The sequence below is a fragment of the Neopsephotus bourkii genome, unplaced genomic scaffold (assembly GCF_033783945.1).
Source record: "Neopsephotus bourkii isolate Nb327-2 ecotype Australia unplaced genomic scaffold, CSIRO-AGI_Nbou_v1 NB_1615, whole genome shotgun sequence".
In the NCBI taxonomy this organism is placed as follows: domain Eukaryota; kingdom Metazoa; phylum Chordata; class Aves; order Psittaciformes; family Psittacidae; genus Neopsephotus; species Neopsephotus bourkii.
Genome location: NW_026902090.1, coordinates 271,562 through 291,378, shown reverse-complemented (window position 1 = coordinate 291,378; position 19,817 = coordinate 271,562). Strand labels below are relative to the sequence as shown.

General features: G+C 38.0%; 1 protein-coding gene across 3 annotated transcripts in view; it reads left to right on the top strand.

Annotated features, from left to right (window-relative positions):
• LOC133222598 (gamma-aminobutyric acid receptor subunit pi-like) overlaps window positions 1–19,039 on the top strand; it is a 47,163-nt gene extending 28,124 nt beyond the window's left edge. For all 3 annotated transcript variants that reach the window (XM_061372395.1, XM_061372394.1, XM_061372396.1), the window contains 4 exons: window positions 1,608–1,745; window positions 11,339–11,491; window positions 12,361–12,554; window positions 18,073–19,039. In XM_061372395.1, the coding sequence (XP_061228379.1) occupies window positions 1,608–1,745; window positions 11,339–11,491; window positions 12,361–12,554; window positions 18,073–18,384 (797 nt within the window). In that variant the 3' untranslated portion in view covers window positions 18,385–19,039. The remainder of the gene's footprint in view (window positions 1–1,607; window positions 1,746–11,338; window positions 11,492–12,360; window positions 12,555–18,072) is intronic.
• The last annotated feature ends 778 nt before the right edge of the window (window positions 19,040–19,817 follow it).

Sequence of the window (19,817 nt, the reverse complement as noted above, 5' to 3'; positions counted from 1 at the left end):
GCAGTTCATTTATACTAAGGGAAAGTAAAACGAACCCATGCCTGAAATCATGAATAAAAACTGCTTCTATGAACCTTTTTGTTTTGACTGAGGACAATGCAATCTTTTGTTTGTAGGAAATGTTACTTTTATTTTTTGTCTCCCAAATCTGGGAGATTTCCCAGCATGTGGTTTTAGGGAATCGAAAACTTAGCTTGGATACACATGCTTTTGGCTTAGTCTTTTGACACAACAGCATTTTAGCTTTAATTGCTATATACATATGATAATGTGAACAGATTCCTGGTCATGATACCTTTTCAGAAAACTGCCAGTGATAGTGAAAACAATATGTGCATTTAAAGAGTCATCAGGGAGAGAGCATTTCCAGTTGATATTGTCACTTTAATAGGCAACGAGCACAGTGTTTCCTTGAAATGAAATTTCTGAACTCCTGTTTTTCCTGCATTAAATAGCTGTAGGAAATTAGGTCTTTTTTTTTGTCACTGCAAGAAGCAAAGCTGTTAACTTGAAAATATTAAACTGCCATTTTTATTTTAATGCATCTTCTTTTCTGTGATTCTAGCGCTTTGTTCCTTTTGCAGCATATACCCTTGTGCAATGTATTGCATTCTTTCCTCACTGTAATTTACTTACAATTGACTGAAGTCTAAAAATAATCATCCGCTCATGTTTCTATCTCCTAAGCTTAGCACTTGCACAATATAAGTCTGTCAAATACAAGAATGATTGATCTAAGTAAGCTAAAGGAAAAGCTGTTCAAATGCTCCCTGTTAACATGTAAATTACATTAACATAATCTTGAATTAATCATATACACTAGTCTGAAAATTGCCTGCCTTTTAATAGAATGGGAAAAAGCTACGGAGGTATTTTAGCTATGATTGTGCTGCATATTGACAAGTGTGTGCAAAATACAGTTAGTTGCCTTCTGATAGATGATTCATGTTCTGTCTCAGCTTCTAATTACTACTTGAAGGTTAAGAGGATATCTCCTGGGGCCCCTGAAGTGTGCCATGCTTTTGAGCCTGCAAAAACACAAGCAACTAAGCTGGTGTCCTTGGGAAGCATCCAAGCTCCTTAGCCAAAATGAAGTCCCGAGTGATGACCCAAGCCCAGTTCAGAGCACAGTGCCTGCATGCAGCAGTGATGCTGCTCTCCTCACTCCTTCATTTCTTTGGGAATGGGGACCAAATGCACTGCATCAAGAAACAGCATCCTGGGAAGCAACAAAGGATACTCTTAATGTTTGGTTCGAATTTTGGCAGTGCTGTAATTTAGGAAAGCTTTATTTCTTTAAAGCTTAAGAGCTTTTGCCTTGAGAATACCATGTGGTACTAATCTCTTTTACTAGTTTGTCATTTATACTAGAATAAAAGATACAAAAAAGACCACCTCCAAAAAGTCAGCTTTTAAATTACAAGACTTCACATTTTAGTGGGAGTTTTGTTGCAAACAGGCATTACACTCTGCCAAACCCCGTCATTGTTTATGTCTAATTGTACTTTCAGGCAGACAAATAAGAAACAGCTGAACCCTAAGTGTGCTTAACACAAATTAATTATTGTGTAAAATAAACACGTTTTTTGGCTTGTGTATCACTACAGGGGGTTATAACATCAATGATGTCATGTTTTACTGGACTAGAGGAAATGATTCAGTTCGAGGGTTGGACACACTCCAACTGGCACAATACACAGTAGAAGACCACTTCACATCTGTGTCTGAAGCAGTATATGAGACAGGTAAGAACACCCTTATAACACTTTCTAGGTACAGTTTGCAATATGGCTCTGGAAATGGAGCAGCATTATGGCACTGAGCATATGGCTTTCTCTTAGGATTTGACAGTTTTAATTTTCTACTAGGTTGTAATCTTGAAACTGTAAATACTTTTTCAGTTGCTACCAGCAGAGACCAAGCTGAGATTGAGATTTTTTGAGCATTTTCTTGGAGGATACACATTACCTAAAGAACGATAAACAAGACATTTACTACTGTTTCTATGTAAAGCCAGAGTTCTTGTGAAGGAAGAAGAGCCTGTAAATTGGTCATTTAAATTGAAGAGAGATGGGGAACCCTGGGTACCCAGTTCAGAACAGTTCCCAGCCTCCTGGAAACAGCCATTCTGGCTTTATTAGGGAAGTTAAAAGCCTCTATTCACTCATGGAAATTTCTGTGAATGTGCTGGGTGCTTGAACAACTGCAAGAAGTTGGTTTTCATGGATAGTGCTTGCTATCCATGTAGGAGTTGCTCCTTATCTGCAGCAGCTTCTGTTCAGCCCAGGGAAGGGTCAGAAGCATTACCTCAGACCTGTTCTTTTCCTGATCTTAGAAAACCACTGTAGAAAGTTTCCTCTAACAGCAGACTTACCCTCAGGAAAAGGTCTGCTTCTGTTTATTTCCCAGAGATTTCAAAAGGGCTTTCAGAGAGTTCGAGACCTGCCAAACCTGCTTCATGCTCTTTGTGTTACTCTTGGGTCTTTCATTGCTGCTCTTCACTGCCTACTCAGTTTCTCTTCTGCTGAAGTCAACAAGCCAACTGATGTTCTTTAAATAAAGACACACACATCCTTAAAACCTGTAGTTTCATTGGGATATGTTACTGATTCTGAATTACAGGAATATAGTTTCTCTCTTCCATTACTGGGTAATTCTGCTTTAATAATGCAACACAGAGAAACTCTGTGATCTAATTCCAGGTATTAATTCAGGCTAAAAGTCAGAGTTCTCTAAATAGATATAAAAATAGAAATGAAATACATATTAGCAGGCTCCAGGATGGCAAAGTATCTTGCTCCTTAAATAAGTGACATCTTCTTGCCTTCCTCCTTTTTACAGCTTCTGGATAAGCAACATCAGGTTCAATCAAAGGAGAATCATCTTTTACAGCTTTTCTGCCGAGAAGGGTATTAGGACCTGTTCACCTTACAGGAAAATAGGAAGAGAAAACCTGCTTAATTGTCACTATCTCCTGTCACAGAGTCCAGACTCTAAAGCCAAAAGACCTTCTATTATTTTTTTATCAAATAGACTAAAATCCATTTCCAGTTATAACTGAAGGACATGATAGGATGAACTGTGTTTGTCTGCTCAGTAAATGATGCTGTCTTCCTCCGTTTATATTGGCAGGAATTGTATGTATAAAGTCAAAAGCCACTTTTCCTTGTAATTATAGATTTTAACACATGTAACTTAATTATATTAAAATTTCCCACACCTGCTTATTTCAAATCTCCTGCTCAAGAATGCCATGTTCTCAAGTGCTGTGCAGTACTTTTAAAATGAAATCTCATAATCCTTTTAATTTTCTATTGAGTCATTATGTATTAGGTGGTATTTCCTAAATTTTCATTTTATTTTTTTTATGAAAGCAGTGTCTACTGTAACCTATATTAAAAGAAAAAACCAACCAGGTTATGGAATGATACAATCAATTTTGAAATGAAAAATGATGTTTTGCATTTCCTTACTTTATAAATAAGTTACATTATAAATAACAGTTATTTATAACAGTTGCAATTCAAAAAGCTAAAGCTAAAGATACAAGAGAACTGTGTGCAGGATTTCCTAACGCAGCAAAAAAAGCAATCAGGGTTTGATAATCTGTGAACTTGAACAAACAGTACAGCTGCTGTGCAAGTGCAATATTGTACAACAGTGCAAAACCTAAGTTCATGTACAGCCACTGACAGCCAAATTTAAAATGTAGTCAGCAAAATTCCTGCATAAGTAACTTCAGTAAATTTAAGAAAAGGGCACTGTGGATTAATCTTGTTTGTAGAATAGCATGTATCAACAGAATGGTAATCACATTGTTGTAACCACATAATAGTAAGTCACTTTGAATAATGTTAGCTATGTTGCTGACTATGGTTTGGTGTTGGTTTTGTTTTGGTACAGACCAGTTTCATTTTGGACATGGGCAAATTAATTGTTAGAACCGTTTTCTACATGTCTTCATCTACAGTCCTTATTCTGCTTGCTCTTGGACCCCAAACCCATGTAACTGGAGCACTGGGTGCCGGGTTTTTATTTTAGCTGTGTAGCTAACACCACCTGCATTCCTAGAGTAATAAATAGTGGTATAAAAAAGCTTTCTTATTGAAAAAATATAAAAGCAACAAAGGACTTTTAAAGTTTATCTTTTTGTGTAAATAATCATAGCAATAACGCTGAAACACACTCTAAGAATTCATTTAATCTTTTCTCATGTTGCAAGGCAAGGTCATCTATACCTACAGCCTACTTCCTGACAGACGTTTCAAGGAGTAAGTTAGTCAAAACTCTAAACTGTCTCCTTCACAACCTCCCCAGAAGTTTTCTTTCTTTCTGGTGATTATTACATGTATATTTTCCTCATGTCTAATCTTGATCGCCCTTGCTGCATTTCAAACCCATTATATGGATATGGAATCCAAATTTCTTGCTATTTTTCAGCAGGTCTTTCACTGTTTCAAGACAGATATATCTTCACATCAACAGTTTCCCTCTTTTTAATATATATAACCAGCTTTCTAGATCTCCTGTCTTTGCTGTTGGTCTATCGTTTTCCTCTTATCTTTGCTGACATGCAGCACCCAAAACTGGGTACCCTGCTCCCATTAGATGTCCTCCAAGGTGTGAAGAGTTCACTTAATGCATTTGATGAACTCTGTTCCTCTTTATCCATTCTGGGTTGATATTTGCTTTCTTGCAGGAAATTATTTTTTTTTAGCTTGTTCAAATCGTGATTTCTTCTAATACTGCACCTCCTTTATTGCCCTGTAGCTACATATTCCCTGTACTCTCTTTGGGGAGCTGGTAATCCCTATCTGAGTGTAGAACTTTGTACTTGCTTTTGTTGAATTGTGTCTTGTTTTACTCAGGCTGTTTCTGATAGTTGTTGGGGTAATTCTGAGTTCTAATCTTGTTCTCCAATGTGGTAACACTCTTCTCTTAAGAGACCCCTGGTATGTCATCATGTTTGTCAGTGAGCTGTACTGGGCACTGGGCAGACCCCATGTATTCCCACTCAATAAATGTTCCTGTGTTCAAAGCAAGTGATAGCTAATTAATCTCAGTTAACATTTTTAATTGGGGAAAAAAGCAAAAATGTAATTTAATACTTGAGGCTAATTGGCTCTTGATGGCTTTTCTTCTGGTCTGCAAATTTCCTGAAGTCTTGCTTTCACTACTGGAAGTATTCAGCAGCAGCAGGAATGAAGAGGCTCAGCTTGCTCATGTCTAGTCTAACACTGTCTTCTGCCTGAGCCCAGAAGGCAGGGAGAGTTATGTCAAGTAGTCAGGGCTCTTGGTGCACATCCCCACTTAGAGAAGCGTGAAGGCAGCAAAATGACATATTCAGATGGTATTATTTTGGTAGAATAGAAGGAAAGAAGAGACAGAAACATAAAGTCAGTCTCTGCTGCTTGATGCACAAAGACAAGACATTTGCCCTCTTGAAAAGGCAAAGGGAGCTGGCTGCTGTTCCTTATCTGCAGTCACTGCCAGGGTTTTGACATCTGTCACAAATCCTGCTTTAGCCTCCTTGAGCTAGATGCTGTCAGACCTTGCTTAGATGTGCAGTGCTGAAACTGATTTGGCCCCTGGCCACTCCATGTTATTTGCTTCTCAGGTGGAGGCAGTACTAAGCCAGTAGTGAGTTGCTCTAGCTGATAGTTAGTGAACTGAAAATCAAAAAGTATGCAAAATATATATAGACTATAAAGGATGTATAGAAGTATATAAATATAACAGACTCTTACACAGAGTGTGTGTTCATCAGTCAGAGTCTCTTTCTCTTGAAATACAGGCATTGCCTTGTTTTGTCCTAGAGGCCTACCTGCAGTTTCCCAAGGCTCAGGAGGTTTATTAGATAATAATCAAACTTTTCAATCAAGGTACTTATCTTACTACATCACCCAGAGAATTGCATTTCAGTTGCACAACTTATTTGTCGGGTAAGAGTGGGACACTACTCACACCTTTGTAAATGAACAAACAATAAAAGATTGCATATTGAAAGCAAGATTTTCAGCACATGGTTAAAGCAGTAAAATTCTATTTAAAGCTTTCCTGTGCTGTGCCCTTAAAAGTTCTAAGAAGAGAAGATGATGATGCATTGGTAGAGTTACACTGACGCATTTGTGTGAGATGTACATCGCACATTTAATCTGGCACCCAAGGGGTTAGCATGCATATTTCATGATAGAGAAGAATGTGCCTTTGTGCCTGACTGCACATCCATGTGCAGGATACCAAAGTGCTTCTTACATAAAGAGTGATATGGAGCAGTCTTTTACTGGAGTAGAGTTCATCAAAAAGTCCACAGGATGTAACTGTGGGGAAGATGCTCCCATCCTGTAACACTAGAGTGGAAGTTAGGAACTGCTGACAGCATTTATACAGCATCAGTCCTTTGTTCAGGTGCCTCTGTTGTGACCATTTGCTGATCAGAGGGCAGCAGGAAAGAGCAGAGATGCAGTGTTCTGCCATCAGCCAGGAAGAGACGCCATAGAAAAATGGGATAATAAAAAAAATGGATGACCTAGGGTGATAAGGAAGCCTGTTTGTTTAGGTCTATATCAATTTCTTGGGCAGTGCAGCAATAGTCAGTGTTAATAAAGTTACCAGTATTATGGCAAGATCTATACAAAGTTTCAGATAGGCAGTACTGTAAATGAGAATGCTGTTTTTAGAAGCCAAAATCCAAACTTCAAAGGCAAGTTACAAAGAGGAATACACTAGGTTTTGCTTTCAGAAAGATCTGTTTTAGACCTGCTCAGCTACTGGTAAAGTCTATGCTGTTACAATTTTTATGATACTGAAACAAAAGTAGCCAATTGGAACCAACTGAAATTCACTTTCTTTCATGCCTACTTTAGTATTGTGAGTTGGAGTAAGTATGCAGACTATGACTGCTATCTAGATTTGTTCCTTATGTGCAAGCTATAGATACTGTCTGGTTTGTACTTCTGCCATCTAGTAAATTCTATAAAGCCCAAGTAACTCTGCTTAATCTTCTTTTGCTGTGGGGTGACCTAAGTAGGTCATAAGTAGAATAGCTTACCTTCTAGTAGGTGTAGCATATATATACTATCAGTCATTTAAGTTCAGATTCATCTGAGAAACAGTAATTTGATACTTTGTAAGCGGGTAAGTGCTAACATTATGCCTTTGCTTCATAGATAGCTATTTGCAGTGATTATTTCCATCACATTATCAAATTGAAATCAGAGCTGTCGCACACTGAGGTGACATCCATCATAGGCCAGAAACTTACAGGAAAAAGCATCTTCTCATTTGCCTAGAAAGGTAGGACCACATGATCCTTGAGGTCCCTTCCAACCTGTGTTTCTATGATGCTATGCGATACTTTGCTGTTAATAAGACTCAAGCAAGGGGTAAACTTGACAGTTTTGAGGCGTCAACTTGAGCTGTACTTAACTGTATTAAAGCCAGGACTAAGATAACATGAACTGGTTTCACTTTTGATCTCGCTGATGGCAGCATAGTCTCAAATGTGCATGTCAAAGGCAATGAGATTACTATCTCATATGCAACTCATGTAATAGGAGTATCAGTTTTGTTTCTTTTTAAAGATGGTAACTTTTGGTACCTGTTGAGTGTAAGTGAAAAAAGGACTGTAATACTTCCTTATGTTCATTTTGTCCCATTGCTCCTTTCTTTAGCAAGCTAAGTATGTATTGCATACTTTTTCTTGATTACTACTTCAGTTTATTACAGAAGTTCATATGAATTCTATATATAGGTTTGTCCTGAGTTCAGCAGTAGCAGTCATTTTTCTCCTTCTTGGTAGCTGGTGCAGTGCTGTGTTTTGAATTTCGACCTGGGGACAGAGCTGATAACACTGATGTTTTAGTCTGACCAAGGACTTTGTGAGCCTCATGCTCTGCCAGGGAGGAGGGGAAGCTGGGGGGAAGCAGACAGGACACCTGACCCAAACTGACCAAAGAAGTATTCAATACCACAGCATGTCATGCCCAGGAGGTAACTGAGAGTTACCTGGAAGGGCTCGCTCTCTGCAGGGTTGGACTAGGTATCGGTCGGTGCTCGGTTGGTCGGGGGGGGGGGGGTGGGGTAAGTTGTTGCTGGGTGGGTGGTGAGGTGTTATATTCTCTTCCCTTGTTATTTCCCTTATCATTATTGTTATTGGTGGTAGCAGCAGTGGTTTGTGTTATACCTTAGTTACTAAACTGTTCTTATCTCAACCTGTGGGAGTTGCATTCTTTACAATTCTCCTCTCCATCCCTTCGGGAGTTGGGGGAGGGCAAGGAGTGGGGAGTGAGTGAATGAGCTGTCTGTCTGGGTTTAAAGCACGACAAGGTTGCTTCAAAATTTCCATTTTAAAAGGTCTTCTGAAATCTAGAGAAATGCTGGTGCTATTATTGTCATGTCCATGATGTGTCTTTGGATTCTGCAGAAAGCAGAAAACCTCAAGGTTAGAGAAATGCCTTTTCTTTGTTCCCCAAAAAGCCACTCAGCTATAAGCTGTTACATCTCTGTTTCTCTTTGTTATTCACATTACTTCAGAAATTTCTGGCATCAGGAAAAATAACACGAAAAAGCACAGGAACTTTCAAAGAGCTTGTCTACACTTGGAAATCGCAGCAAAGTGGCAAAACATTTGATATTTTGAACTATCTTCCCATGAACACACTTGGCTTTTATACAAAGGTGAATGGAGATACAGTTGTAGGATGCTAAAGAGGAGAGGGTATTTCTGCATGGCTATTGTGTATCATCTATTTCAGAGTTTTCCTTCTTAAAGATAAGCTTGAAGGCTGAACCACAGAAACCCCCAAGTACCTGTGGTATTCTCTACAGGAAGCATAGTCCAGTCTCTTCACTCCCCTTTGCTGCGTACATGGAACCGCATCGTGCCCTATGGTCAGCACAGAAACAGAAGACAACTTTTGTGGAGGATTGTTGATGGTTTGCACCCTCTGTAATCTCACCTGACCTCTGGGTTGACAGCCTTCCCTCACTTGCAGTGACTGCGCCATTGTCCTTCTGTGTGCTGGCAGATACTATGCTGCAGTAATGACAGTACAAACACTGCAGAGAAAATCTTCTGTTTCTATTTTAAGGTACCTGCTTTGAGTTCTTGTTAAATAGCAGCCCAGAAGACTGCAAGCAAAATTCATAAAATCCTGAACAGTTTTTAATAAGGTTTTAAATGATTGCTCTTCCATACTAGGAAGCCACAGATTTACAATTGTCTGTACAACCCTAATTCTCTTTCCCTAATTATGCTTTATGCTACAGTCTTTCATGGTACAGACAGGTTTTTTTTTTCACGGTGGTAGTGCTTCATTTAGTGCAAGGATGAATGCAAACAGAAGCAGAAATAATGTTGCACAGTGGACTGTAAGTTTTTCACGTCCTAAATTTTGAGTGCCTTACTTCGGTCTGCTTACATTTAAAATCAGTTTTGGTAAGCAAAATGCCTTTTACTGAAACAACTGTATTGGTAAAAATCACAGTATTGATAGAGTCACAGTACTGATAGAGGTACAGTAATGTAATGTTACTTTTTTCACATAAAAATTATGATAAAGGTGTAAATCATCTTTGTCCCTCCTGCCTCATGGAGATAAAGTCTACTGTCCATCTTTCTATCTTTCTATCAGTCAGAAACTTGGGGAACTCAGTATGTTGAACTTAAAGAGGAACACTAAATACAGGGTATTTGTACATTCAGAAGGAGAAAGAACTGAGTACCAAAGGACTATTTAATCCACTAGTGAAGAGGCAGAGTCAATGCAGCAGAAAACTGAAGTCAGCTAAGTAATTAGGCATTAATTTTTAACACACAGAATGGTTTACTAAGAGAAATGGTGGATGCTGCATGTCTGGATATCCTCAGATTAAGTCTAGATGTCTGTGTGAAAGGTGAATTCTGTTCAACCAAAGTGATTGAGCTCAAAGCAAGGCACAATTGGGGAAATATAAAGGCCCGTGATTAGAATCAGACTACATAGTCAAATCATTCTGGTTTTAAGAATCCTGTGAAACCTTGTTGTTCCCTCAATTAAATTTATACAGTACTTTTAAACACGGAAATTTAACCATCCATTTGCTAGACTGGGAGCAATAAGATGTTTCTTGACATCTGTTACTTGCACTTCAAGCTTTTAAAAGTACTTTTATTTGACTTGATGTCTCACAGTGCACCTAAGGGATGCACAAATAGGCTGTCAGATCATATATTGTTGTTTCTAAAGTGCATTCACCATTCTATAGTTCTGTCCTATCTCACAGCATGCAGCATTGGAAATGAGCATAGGTCCTGGAGACCATAATCTGTTGGATTGATATAGATGAAGGCAAACCTATCTGACGACAACTTTTCAAGCTCTCGCTGATAACCTGCTGTGAAAGTTGTTAAAACTGATGTCATTAAAAGCAAACACTTTAACACTTGATTTTGAACTGGGAACTTCAGATTAAGTAGTTTTTAATCACATTTAAGTTAGCACAAAGCAAGCTTTTTCCTTACTGCGATCTGTTTTACTGGTAGCAGTTTCAGATCCTGTGCTTCTGCTGCCCAAACATAGCCAAATGTTGCTCAGTTACTGAGCTGGACAACAAAGGCTTTGCTTACCGATGTGCTGTCCCCTTATTAAACCCAATTCCGTATTTGACTCTGTGAGCCCAAATATTCATTTTCTGGAAATCACTCACTCAGAAGCCAGAACAGTGATACTGCTCAGACCAACACAAATACTTCAATGCACTCATGCACTCATGTAAAATAAAAAACAGATAGTGAAGATGCAAAGATATTGTTTGGCTTTAAGTGAAATGCAAGAGGTAGGTCAGCAGTATCAGAGAAGGTACCTTTAAACCACTTCTTGAGCAATAGTAAATGAAAAGAAAAGCAAAATAAACCAGAGATGTGAGGTAAGGACCCATGCTACCTTGAAATGACAGTTACTTTTATGCTAGTTTATATAGTAGCTCATTCTTTATGAATAGTCACATCTAAATACATATGTGATTTCAAATTTCCTTGCCTTGTTTTATATAATGAAACATCCTTTCCACACATTGGTGAATTTATTTTTGCCTTCACTAATTCTCACTGAATTTCCAATTCAAGGTGTTTTTAATGAAACTCTGGATACGGTGACTGGGTGCTACATATTTTGGTTTTATCCATCAGTTCAATTTATAGTCTTCATGATAGGATTTTTCAGAGCTGTGTTTTTTCAAGCTTGTTTGTTAGGCTTTTCCTGCATTGTAATGCACAAACGTAGTACAGGTTGGTAATTTAAAGAACTTTTAATGAATTATACCTTCACAGTATCTTTTTTTCCTGCTCTTTCCATAGGACGTTACCCGAAACTAGTGTTTCACTTTGAACTGAAGAGAAACATCTTGTATTTCATACTAGAGACATATGTGCCATCAATCCTGTTGGTTGTGCTCTCCTGGGTATCATTTTGGATAAGCCAGTCATCAGTTCCAGCCAGAATCTGCATAGGTGAGGAGCTGATGATAAAACACAGCAAACCAAACCAAGAGTTGGATCATTAAGATGCTTTCTTTATTGCATGTACATGGCATCCACTTCAAATGTTGCAAATGCTTGAGTTTTATGGAACTAGTTTTCTAGTTTGTCATCTTCAGTACATCCTGAAGACTCCGCTTAAAACCTTGCTATTCTTTTCCTAAGAAAATGTCTTCAGGAACTACAGGAGATTTAGAGGCAGGGGAGGCTGCTAAAAGCAAAGGAAAAAAACCTCAGTCATTTTGGAAATAATTTCAACATATGCAACCACATGGTGTGCAGAGACAGAAATGTGAGACTTTTGTGACGTTTAATGATACATACTAATTAACAGATGAATAATAAGAGAATGAAAAGAGATTAATTATAATTAATTTCAAATAAAGGATATTCTGAAAGGGAAATAGTGCAAATCAGTTTTGATCAGAGTGCAGGTGGGGTGGGGAAAAACCCTCCTACAGAATACAGGAGAAAGAAAGATTTTACATCAGATGGGCAACTGCACTGAGCAAAATCATAACTGAATATTTTCAAAGGAGAATTTGCACAGTATTGCAGTAGTAATGTGTTAATCATAAATATACATTGTATGACACCAAAATATCTTTCATTTTAATTTACAGTCTTCTCAGCTTTACAAACACTTCTCATAAGTGTTTTTAAGCATTTAACTTGAGAATCACAAGTTCATTTGAAAGTCTCCTTTCCAAAGCATGACACATTAATTGCTGTGCCATACTAGACGTTCAGAAAGCCAAAACTGTCTTGCACAGGGCCCTTGCAGTAGAGGCCCTCATTGCTATCTGTGTTTTATCAGAACCTGTATTTTTTGCATTCCACAGGTGTTACCACAGTACTTACTATGACAACACTGATGATGGGAGCCAGAACTTCGCTCCCACATGCTAATTGCTTTATTAAGGCAATTGATGTCTACCTTGGTATCTGCTTCAGTTTCATTTTTGGAGCACTGTTAGAGTATGCAGTGGCTCATTTCTGCACTTTGCATCGACTCCGTTCAAAGGAAATTCCAAAGGTATTTTAATTTTTTTTATTGTTATCCTGCAAAACAGACTTCAGTGATACCTGCTAAACAGAATGATTTATCTTAGCACTAATGGTAAATGTATTTAAGGAATTTTCTATTTTGGAATAAGGGCAGTGAAATCAGAATATCCTTAAGAAAAAATAGCTGTATAACTGGACTTTTTTAGAAGAGATCAAACTGATACACACTTCCATAATGATTTTTTCTTTGGGTATGGACTTTATGGCCATTTATCAAATGATGTACTAGATGTATCTCAGAAATCACAGGCAGTTGTTGTCTTCCCTGCAATGGCCATACATTTTCAGTTTAAATATTAGAATGAGATTAGTGACTTAGTCTTATTGTAATACAGCAAAAAAGAAAAAACAATATCACATTCTGTTCATGAAACCTTCTGTGCATGCATGGTACATGGGTCAGTTTACTAACAGTCAGCCTCAGTTATTAAGTGTATATAGCCTTCAGCTTACACCTCCTCTTTCAACATCTGCAGCTGAAGCTCAGACTGGGACTCACTCTCTGTTCTGCATCATTATTATAGCAGCACTTTTTGCTGCTCTAATGAGCTTCTCACAACCCTGAGATACTGTGAAATAGACTTAAAATAAAAAGGGATCAAATCAACATAGGCATTTTTGAGCCTGGTGGCTGTCATCTTCTGAAATAATCAGGACAGGTTCATGAAGAATTTTTGTCACATCTTCCATCTTCAGTGTTTAATTTTCACATAAGCAGTGAAAAAGAAATCACAAATTGAAAGCTGATTGTCTTGCAGCCTTTAATGATGGGACAGAATCTAGTATACATGATAGGAAAAAAAATTAAACAGCTTATGAAATTTCTGGATGAATAGGTAAAAGTAAAACATAGAAAGTGAGAATAACAGGAAAAAAAAGGCAGAAAGAAGTGTGGTTGAGCACTGTGTGGATAAATGGCCAGAAGAAGAAAGACTGTTAACTATTTAGGCCAATCTATAACAGAACATCACAAATGCCTAAGCAAAGCTCTTCAATAGGTTCAAGAAACAGGATATTAAGTTCAAACCAAGTGGAGAAGCCTAAAAACAATGAAGATCCTTTGTTTTGTTGGGTTTTTATCTTTTTGTTTGTTTTGGGTTTTTTTTTTCTGGCTAGGTAGCTCAGCAGTTAATATGGGGGTTTGGCTGTTTGGATGGTCTGTCATTAAATCTGGGTGTGTGGAGAAGTACTGAAAAAAGAACACAAAGCTAACTCCCCTGGATTTTAAAAGACATCATTTGATGGGGGAATATCTGCAAATGGGCAAACACTCAATGAGGGTTTGTGTGGAAAGCCTGAAAGTAATTTTTCTTGGCAAGGAAGCATCAGTGATAATTCCCTCTGAGCATATCCATCTTGTGAAGTAAATGATTGTCATTTTGCTCATAGAGCAGAAAAAAACCCCAAAAAGGCAGCTTATTGGAGGTTTGGGTAAGAAAGTGCTTGGATGATTAAGCATCTTTAGATGTGTGAAGGGCACTTACAACTGTCCTTGCTTCACCTACCTGTGTCAGATTCCCTTTCATCTGGGTCACAGGTGCTAGTGCTTGCAGATGGTGAAGACATGGGAACTTGTGGATTTGAAAGATGTGCATAGAAGTAAGTTGAGGTACAGCTCTAAAATGAGGAAGGAAGAAAGGCTTAAGGCTATGCTTTTGTGATGGACTTAATGACTGGAAGGAATGGTCTGTTACTTCAAGCATGTTTGCTGCCTTCTGCTGTGCATCACGAGTCAACAAGCTAGTCCCTGACCACACAAACACAAGCGTATAAGGGAAGGAGCAGTTGGTTTGTCCTAGATCAACTCCAGACACTGCAGAATAAGGAAAATGCCTGTCATGTCATTTTCCTACTGTACCCAAGGACAAGCATTGCTTACTGAGCAGGGTGCCATGGAGAGCACACCTGACTTGCATTTCTTATTTCTCACTGTAAAAAAGCAGACTATCACAAGGACAGAAGTACCATATAAAATCTCATGTCATTGTCTAGCAGGTGCTTAACAATTTCTGTGTGTTATCACCATGTGTTTTCCTCATTATCGTAATCTCTTGTAGACGCAGGTTAATTGGAAATCTCACTTCCCAGTTTGTTATTCTCATATGTGAACTGATACAGAATTTGCACTCCGAATTATGTAAATAAATGTAACCTCTGGTTTATACAGGAATTGCACTGGTTTGCTTTCCGGTTTGCTCTTTAAAGCAGTTGGGCTCTGGCATATCAGGTCCCTTTGAAGCCCTTGGGATCTCTGGTTTTTAATATAACCTGGTGAAAGTGCTCATCATATCCACACTATTGCAGTGTCTCATATCATGTGAACCAGAACCCACAGAGACAGCTTCAAAGTTAATGGCAAAAGCAGAGGAACCACCTGCTGAAAGGAAGGTCAGGCAGAATATTCCATTCTCATCAAATGCATTTCAGACTGCCTAAACAGAAAGGCTGCATCTCCAGAATCCTGAGTTATTCCCTTGTATTGCCAAGGTGTGAATTGTGTGAATTGTGCCCTTTTAAAAACCAGAGGACTCCTCCTTGGACTTCATCTGTTTTTCACCTAAACCTCTGCATTTTGGTCAGAAAGGAGAAAGGTTTGAAAACTGAAAATCAGGTTATAAAGGGCAGTGTTCAGCCAATGTGGCATTTCTGTGCAAGCGATGTGCAGCCTTTATGAACACTGCATAAGCTCCAGGTGGGCAACACTCTAGGTTGAAATATGTTTAAGCTTGAGCACCTTTATTGTTCCGTGGAAGTGACAACTTTCCTCAATTCTGTTGGCTGTTAGATGTGAGCAAACACTTCAGTTACTATAAACAGCAGCCATAGTTGCAGGTGCCACATATAGTGCTTTTCAGGTGAGGTACAGTACATTTAATGGATGTTAGCGATTTGGTATCCTGACAGAACCCTCGTTAGTGCCAGTTCCCAGTTTTTCATTGTCAGCTGGAATCCAGGGAAAACTTAGTATGACATTTCAAATTAGAGCCACAGTTGAACACCTGCAACACAAATTATTATTATTAATTTTAATAATCAAAGCCAGCCTAGTTTTTTATCACGTTCAGTTCTCCATAGCGAGTTAGAAAAGTCCCTTGATAGCCCAGGTTTATAAAACTGCAGGTTTTTTATAATCTAACAGTTGTAGTTCTCCTCAAGACTACTTTTCTCCTTTTCACACAATGTGATACAGCACTTTTGCTGTAAATTTATCTCCGTTATGCGAGAGCCCTGCCTTGTATCACTGTAAGCAGAATCAAGTGCATATACACCGTGTACGGTATTTTCTGCTTAAGTACTAGCTGCCTCTTGGGAAGTTGAAAGGAGTTAAGAACAACCTAATAAAGGTCAGCCTCCTGTGAATCGTTCACATGAGGTTGTGTGAAAAGAAAAGTGGCACGTACGCAATGTCCTTTCATGCTCTGCAGTAAAACTAATTCTGTACATCTTTTAGCCAGCCCTACCTGAGAGACAAATAGACTTTTACACTGAATAATGCCCCAAATCCTGTCGTTTTTGAAATATAGATGTTGTTTTTCTCTTTTTTCCTTTTCTAAAAAAAATGAGAACAGGGGGAAAAAAAGTCAAGTTTCTTTATTTTATTAACTTTTGAAGCGCCGAGTGCATTCATTAGGCTGTCACTCTGGTGCCTTGTTTCAAGTGCCAGGCATTGCTGACAAAGGCTTCTCTGCCATCCTCAGCGTTTCCCTCAGCTGTGTGAAGTTTTTGAAGCAGAAGAGCTAGGTATTTGTAACAGAGGTAGGCCCCAAGTAAAACTCCAAATTTGAGATTTAGTACTACCCTGGAGACTGTTTAAGGTTCAGAATGGAATTTTATGGATTGATCCTCTTAATGCTTTATAGGCAGATTTTTATCCTGGCCTTTGGTTTCAAAATGCTCACATAGCTATGGGAGGCCAGGTAGAGAATGAACAAGGTTTTATAGTCAAGAGTAATTTTAGGATAATACATTGTGTTGAGCTACATTTATCTCTCTCAAATAAAATATACTGGTTTTTTTTTGGCAAATTGAAAGTGAAAAGCAGTAATAATCTATTTTTCTAGCTCCATCTGTTCTGTTTCACTGATTCAGAGCAGTCTGAGGGCATTGTCCGGACTCCTCTTTAATTTTCAAAGATGTTGCTAATTTTAAATTATGAAAGGCTCAAGAACTGTGCCATCTACAAGTACCCTGGGCAGAAGAGCAGTTCTGCAACGGCATGGAGATTACTCAGGTGGCTTAATGAGCTTTCTATGGCTTTAATAGCTGGGATATTTCTAAATGAGCTTTTTGTGTGGCTATACATAGGGCTGTACATCTCAACTTTTCTAAAGTTTGTCTTTGTCTAGTCTCATAATGTAAATGGAAAAGCAGATTGGTGAGAAGAAAGAGATTCTGCATTCCACATTTCACAGATAATATTTTAGCCTTTTTCTACTTATACACCGCTGACTGATTTGGAGAAAGTTAAAATTATGTGACACCTTTTTGAATTAAAATGCCCCCTCCTCCAACTATATAAATCTAGATTTAGTTTAAGTACATACTTGGAGCCAGCCTTTGTAGCTTTGGATCTGCTGGTATCTCTACAATATCCCAAACAAAACTAAATACTTGAAATTTCTTGAAAGTCTATGTTTAGAGCTGAAGCTGCAGCTGAAGTCTAATCCTGTGTCCTCTGAGTCAGTAACAGTAAAACCGCTGACTTCAAAGACTGAAGATTTCATACATGAACTTCATGGCGCTGAGCCATTTCTAATCAAAGAAGCAAAACTCACCAGAAGGCTTATACAGCAGTCTCTAAAGAGCTGTCTTGATGCAGTGAAGCACTTAAAATGCTTAACCTTTATGTAACTTTGAACTTAAATCATGGGTTTCAGGGCTTGAAAGAAAATACATGAACTATTTAGTACTGAATTACATCTTTATGATCCTCTTTTTTTGTGCCCCTTTTTTTTTAAGTGATTGGATTTTCAACACAAAACCCTAGGAATAGAGTAGCTAACTGCACAGAAGGAAAGTATCTTATATTCTGGAGTGCTTGATTTGGGGTACAACCAGCTTGACTAGGTGGTCTGGCAGCTATCCCACCTTCTCCATTTCCAGACTGGGCTTTGCTTTACCCATGTTCTAGACACTGGCCTTTGCTGGTATTTCCCCTGAGCAGAAGACAGCTTAATGTTGTGCACTTCATGAATTTGCTGCACAGTTAAGTAAAGCTTAGTGGGCCATAGGTGAACAAATCTAGCTTTGCTTTACAGTCCTAGGAAAGCTTTTGCAGTAAGATGTTGTTTAGGTCAGTGTTTTTCCTGTAAATGGAGGATTTGAAAGCTGAAAGGAGCTCTGTGGTGTGCACAGGTGATCACCCTTGAAATGAGGAAGCAAGCTACAGGAGTTGTCATGAGAAACCCCCTATTATTTGCTGTAGATCTAAAATAAATAGGCAATGAAACCCACACTTAAGTACCTGCTATTTTGTTTCCTATAAGGATGATGATGAAGAGGCTGAAGAAGAGAGGAATGGAGTCTTGGCAGCAGTCACTAACAGTTGCAGTACCCCTGACAATATAAACAAGATCAATTCAGACAGAAGCAGCAAAACCAACACTGACAGAAAAAGGGAAGGAAGTAAACACAGTGGGTACGCTTCACTGATGTCAGTAATGAAAAGACTTTTCTGTATCTTTGATTGCTTCCATGTTAAGAATCCTTACCACATAGACAACTATGCCAGATTTTCTTTCCCATTATCATTCATCATAATTAATGTGTTATATTGGGTATATTATTTGTATTTTTAAATATTTTAATGTATAAAATTAGTTTAAAGTTTAGGAAGTGGATATGGGAGGGGAGGTTGCAGAAGAAAGAAGTTGCATTTGGATAAAGGGATATGAAAAGACATGCCATCTTTTCAAGAATTTTGATAAAGTTTCTTGCTAACTCACTTTTCCACTGTTAAATGACTGTCACCCAAAACTGACTTTCCTATTAGCATGCATGTCCCATATTAAACTACTTATCAAAGGGCAGTAAGTCCTTTAAAAAAAATTGAATTGTCAACTTTGTAAAGTGAGAATTACATTATACTTGTTTCTGAACTTCATTGAATACATTTGAAAATAAAAATAATGAAGTGTTGTTTTCCTGCTATGCTTCTCCTTCTAGCTTTGTCAATAATGCATAAATTTTCCAGATTATATGAGAAAATGTATAATTGCAGATCAAAGTGGTTTGGCTTCAGTAAGAAACAGTTTTGAAGGCATGGGCTATCAACAGAAGCCAAACAATATATATCTTTCTAAGGTCACAAATATGTATCGAGAATCTCTCCTACATCTTTAGATAGAACTGTGGTAGGTATTGATGACATTTTTAAGTAAATGCAGGACAGAATATAGAAATGGACCAGGTCCAAAACATTTAGATCCCAAGGGATGCTCTTCCCAAGTGAGGACATACCCTTGAAGGAATATTGCCATTTATCCCAATATTTATAGCCTGTACTCTGCTCAGTCACAACTGCCCAGGTAACTATTATGCAGAGGAAATATTTGATATGCTTCATTTTCAGCTTAGCAAATTCTTCCTAACTTGCCATTAAAAAAATCATATAAAGACTTGAAGAGAAAACCCTGGCTATGCAATAACTCTTGATGAAAAAGGGAAACTTCTACATGGAGGAAATCATGACCCTTATGAGAGAATTGTTACACTTGATGGAAAACCGTAACAACTTTTCTGAGTTGTTACTTCACTGACAGATATTGCAAGAGTTATTGATATGGCAACCTGTTCCTTATACTGCAGTCTGGAAGTTTTAAAGCACTTATTATTATACCTTTTTCCTGATTGTAATATATATGTGGGTTGCATATATGTGTATAAATGCGTATATGTGTTTTTATAGGCTGTATACCTTGGCATTTATGATTATCTAATACACTGTACACATAAAAATGCATTAAAAAGCCCCCCTATTATTAACATTTTTTGATATACCTGTCTACCAGTGTGCTGCTTGTGAAGAACACTGTTATATGAAAAGAAAGTGCAAATTACCAGTGTGGGTTAGATTTGCCCCTGCTCACAACTAAATCCATGAAAATATTTGCATGTTGGTAAACAATTATTAATAGAATCCTCTTAGTATATTTATTATATATTTGTTTATATACATATATATATGGGTTCAGACTTAAACAGGGAAAGCTCAGGCTAGGTATAAGGAAGA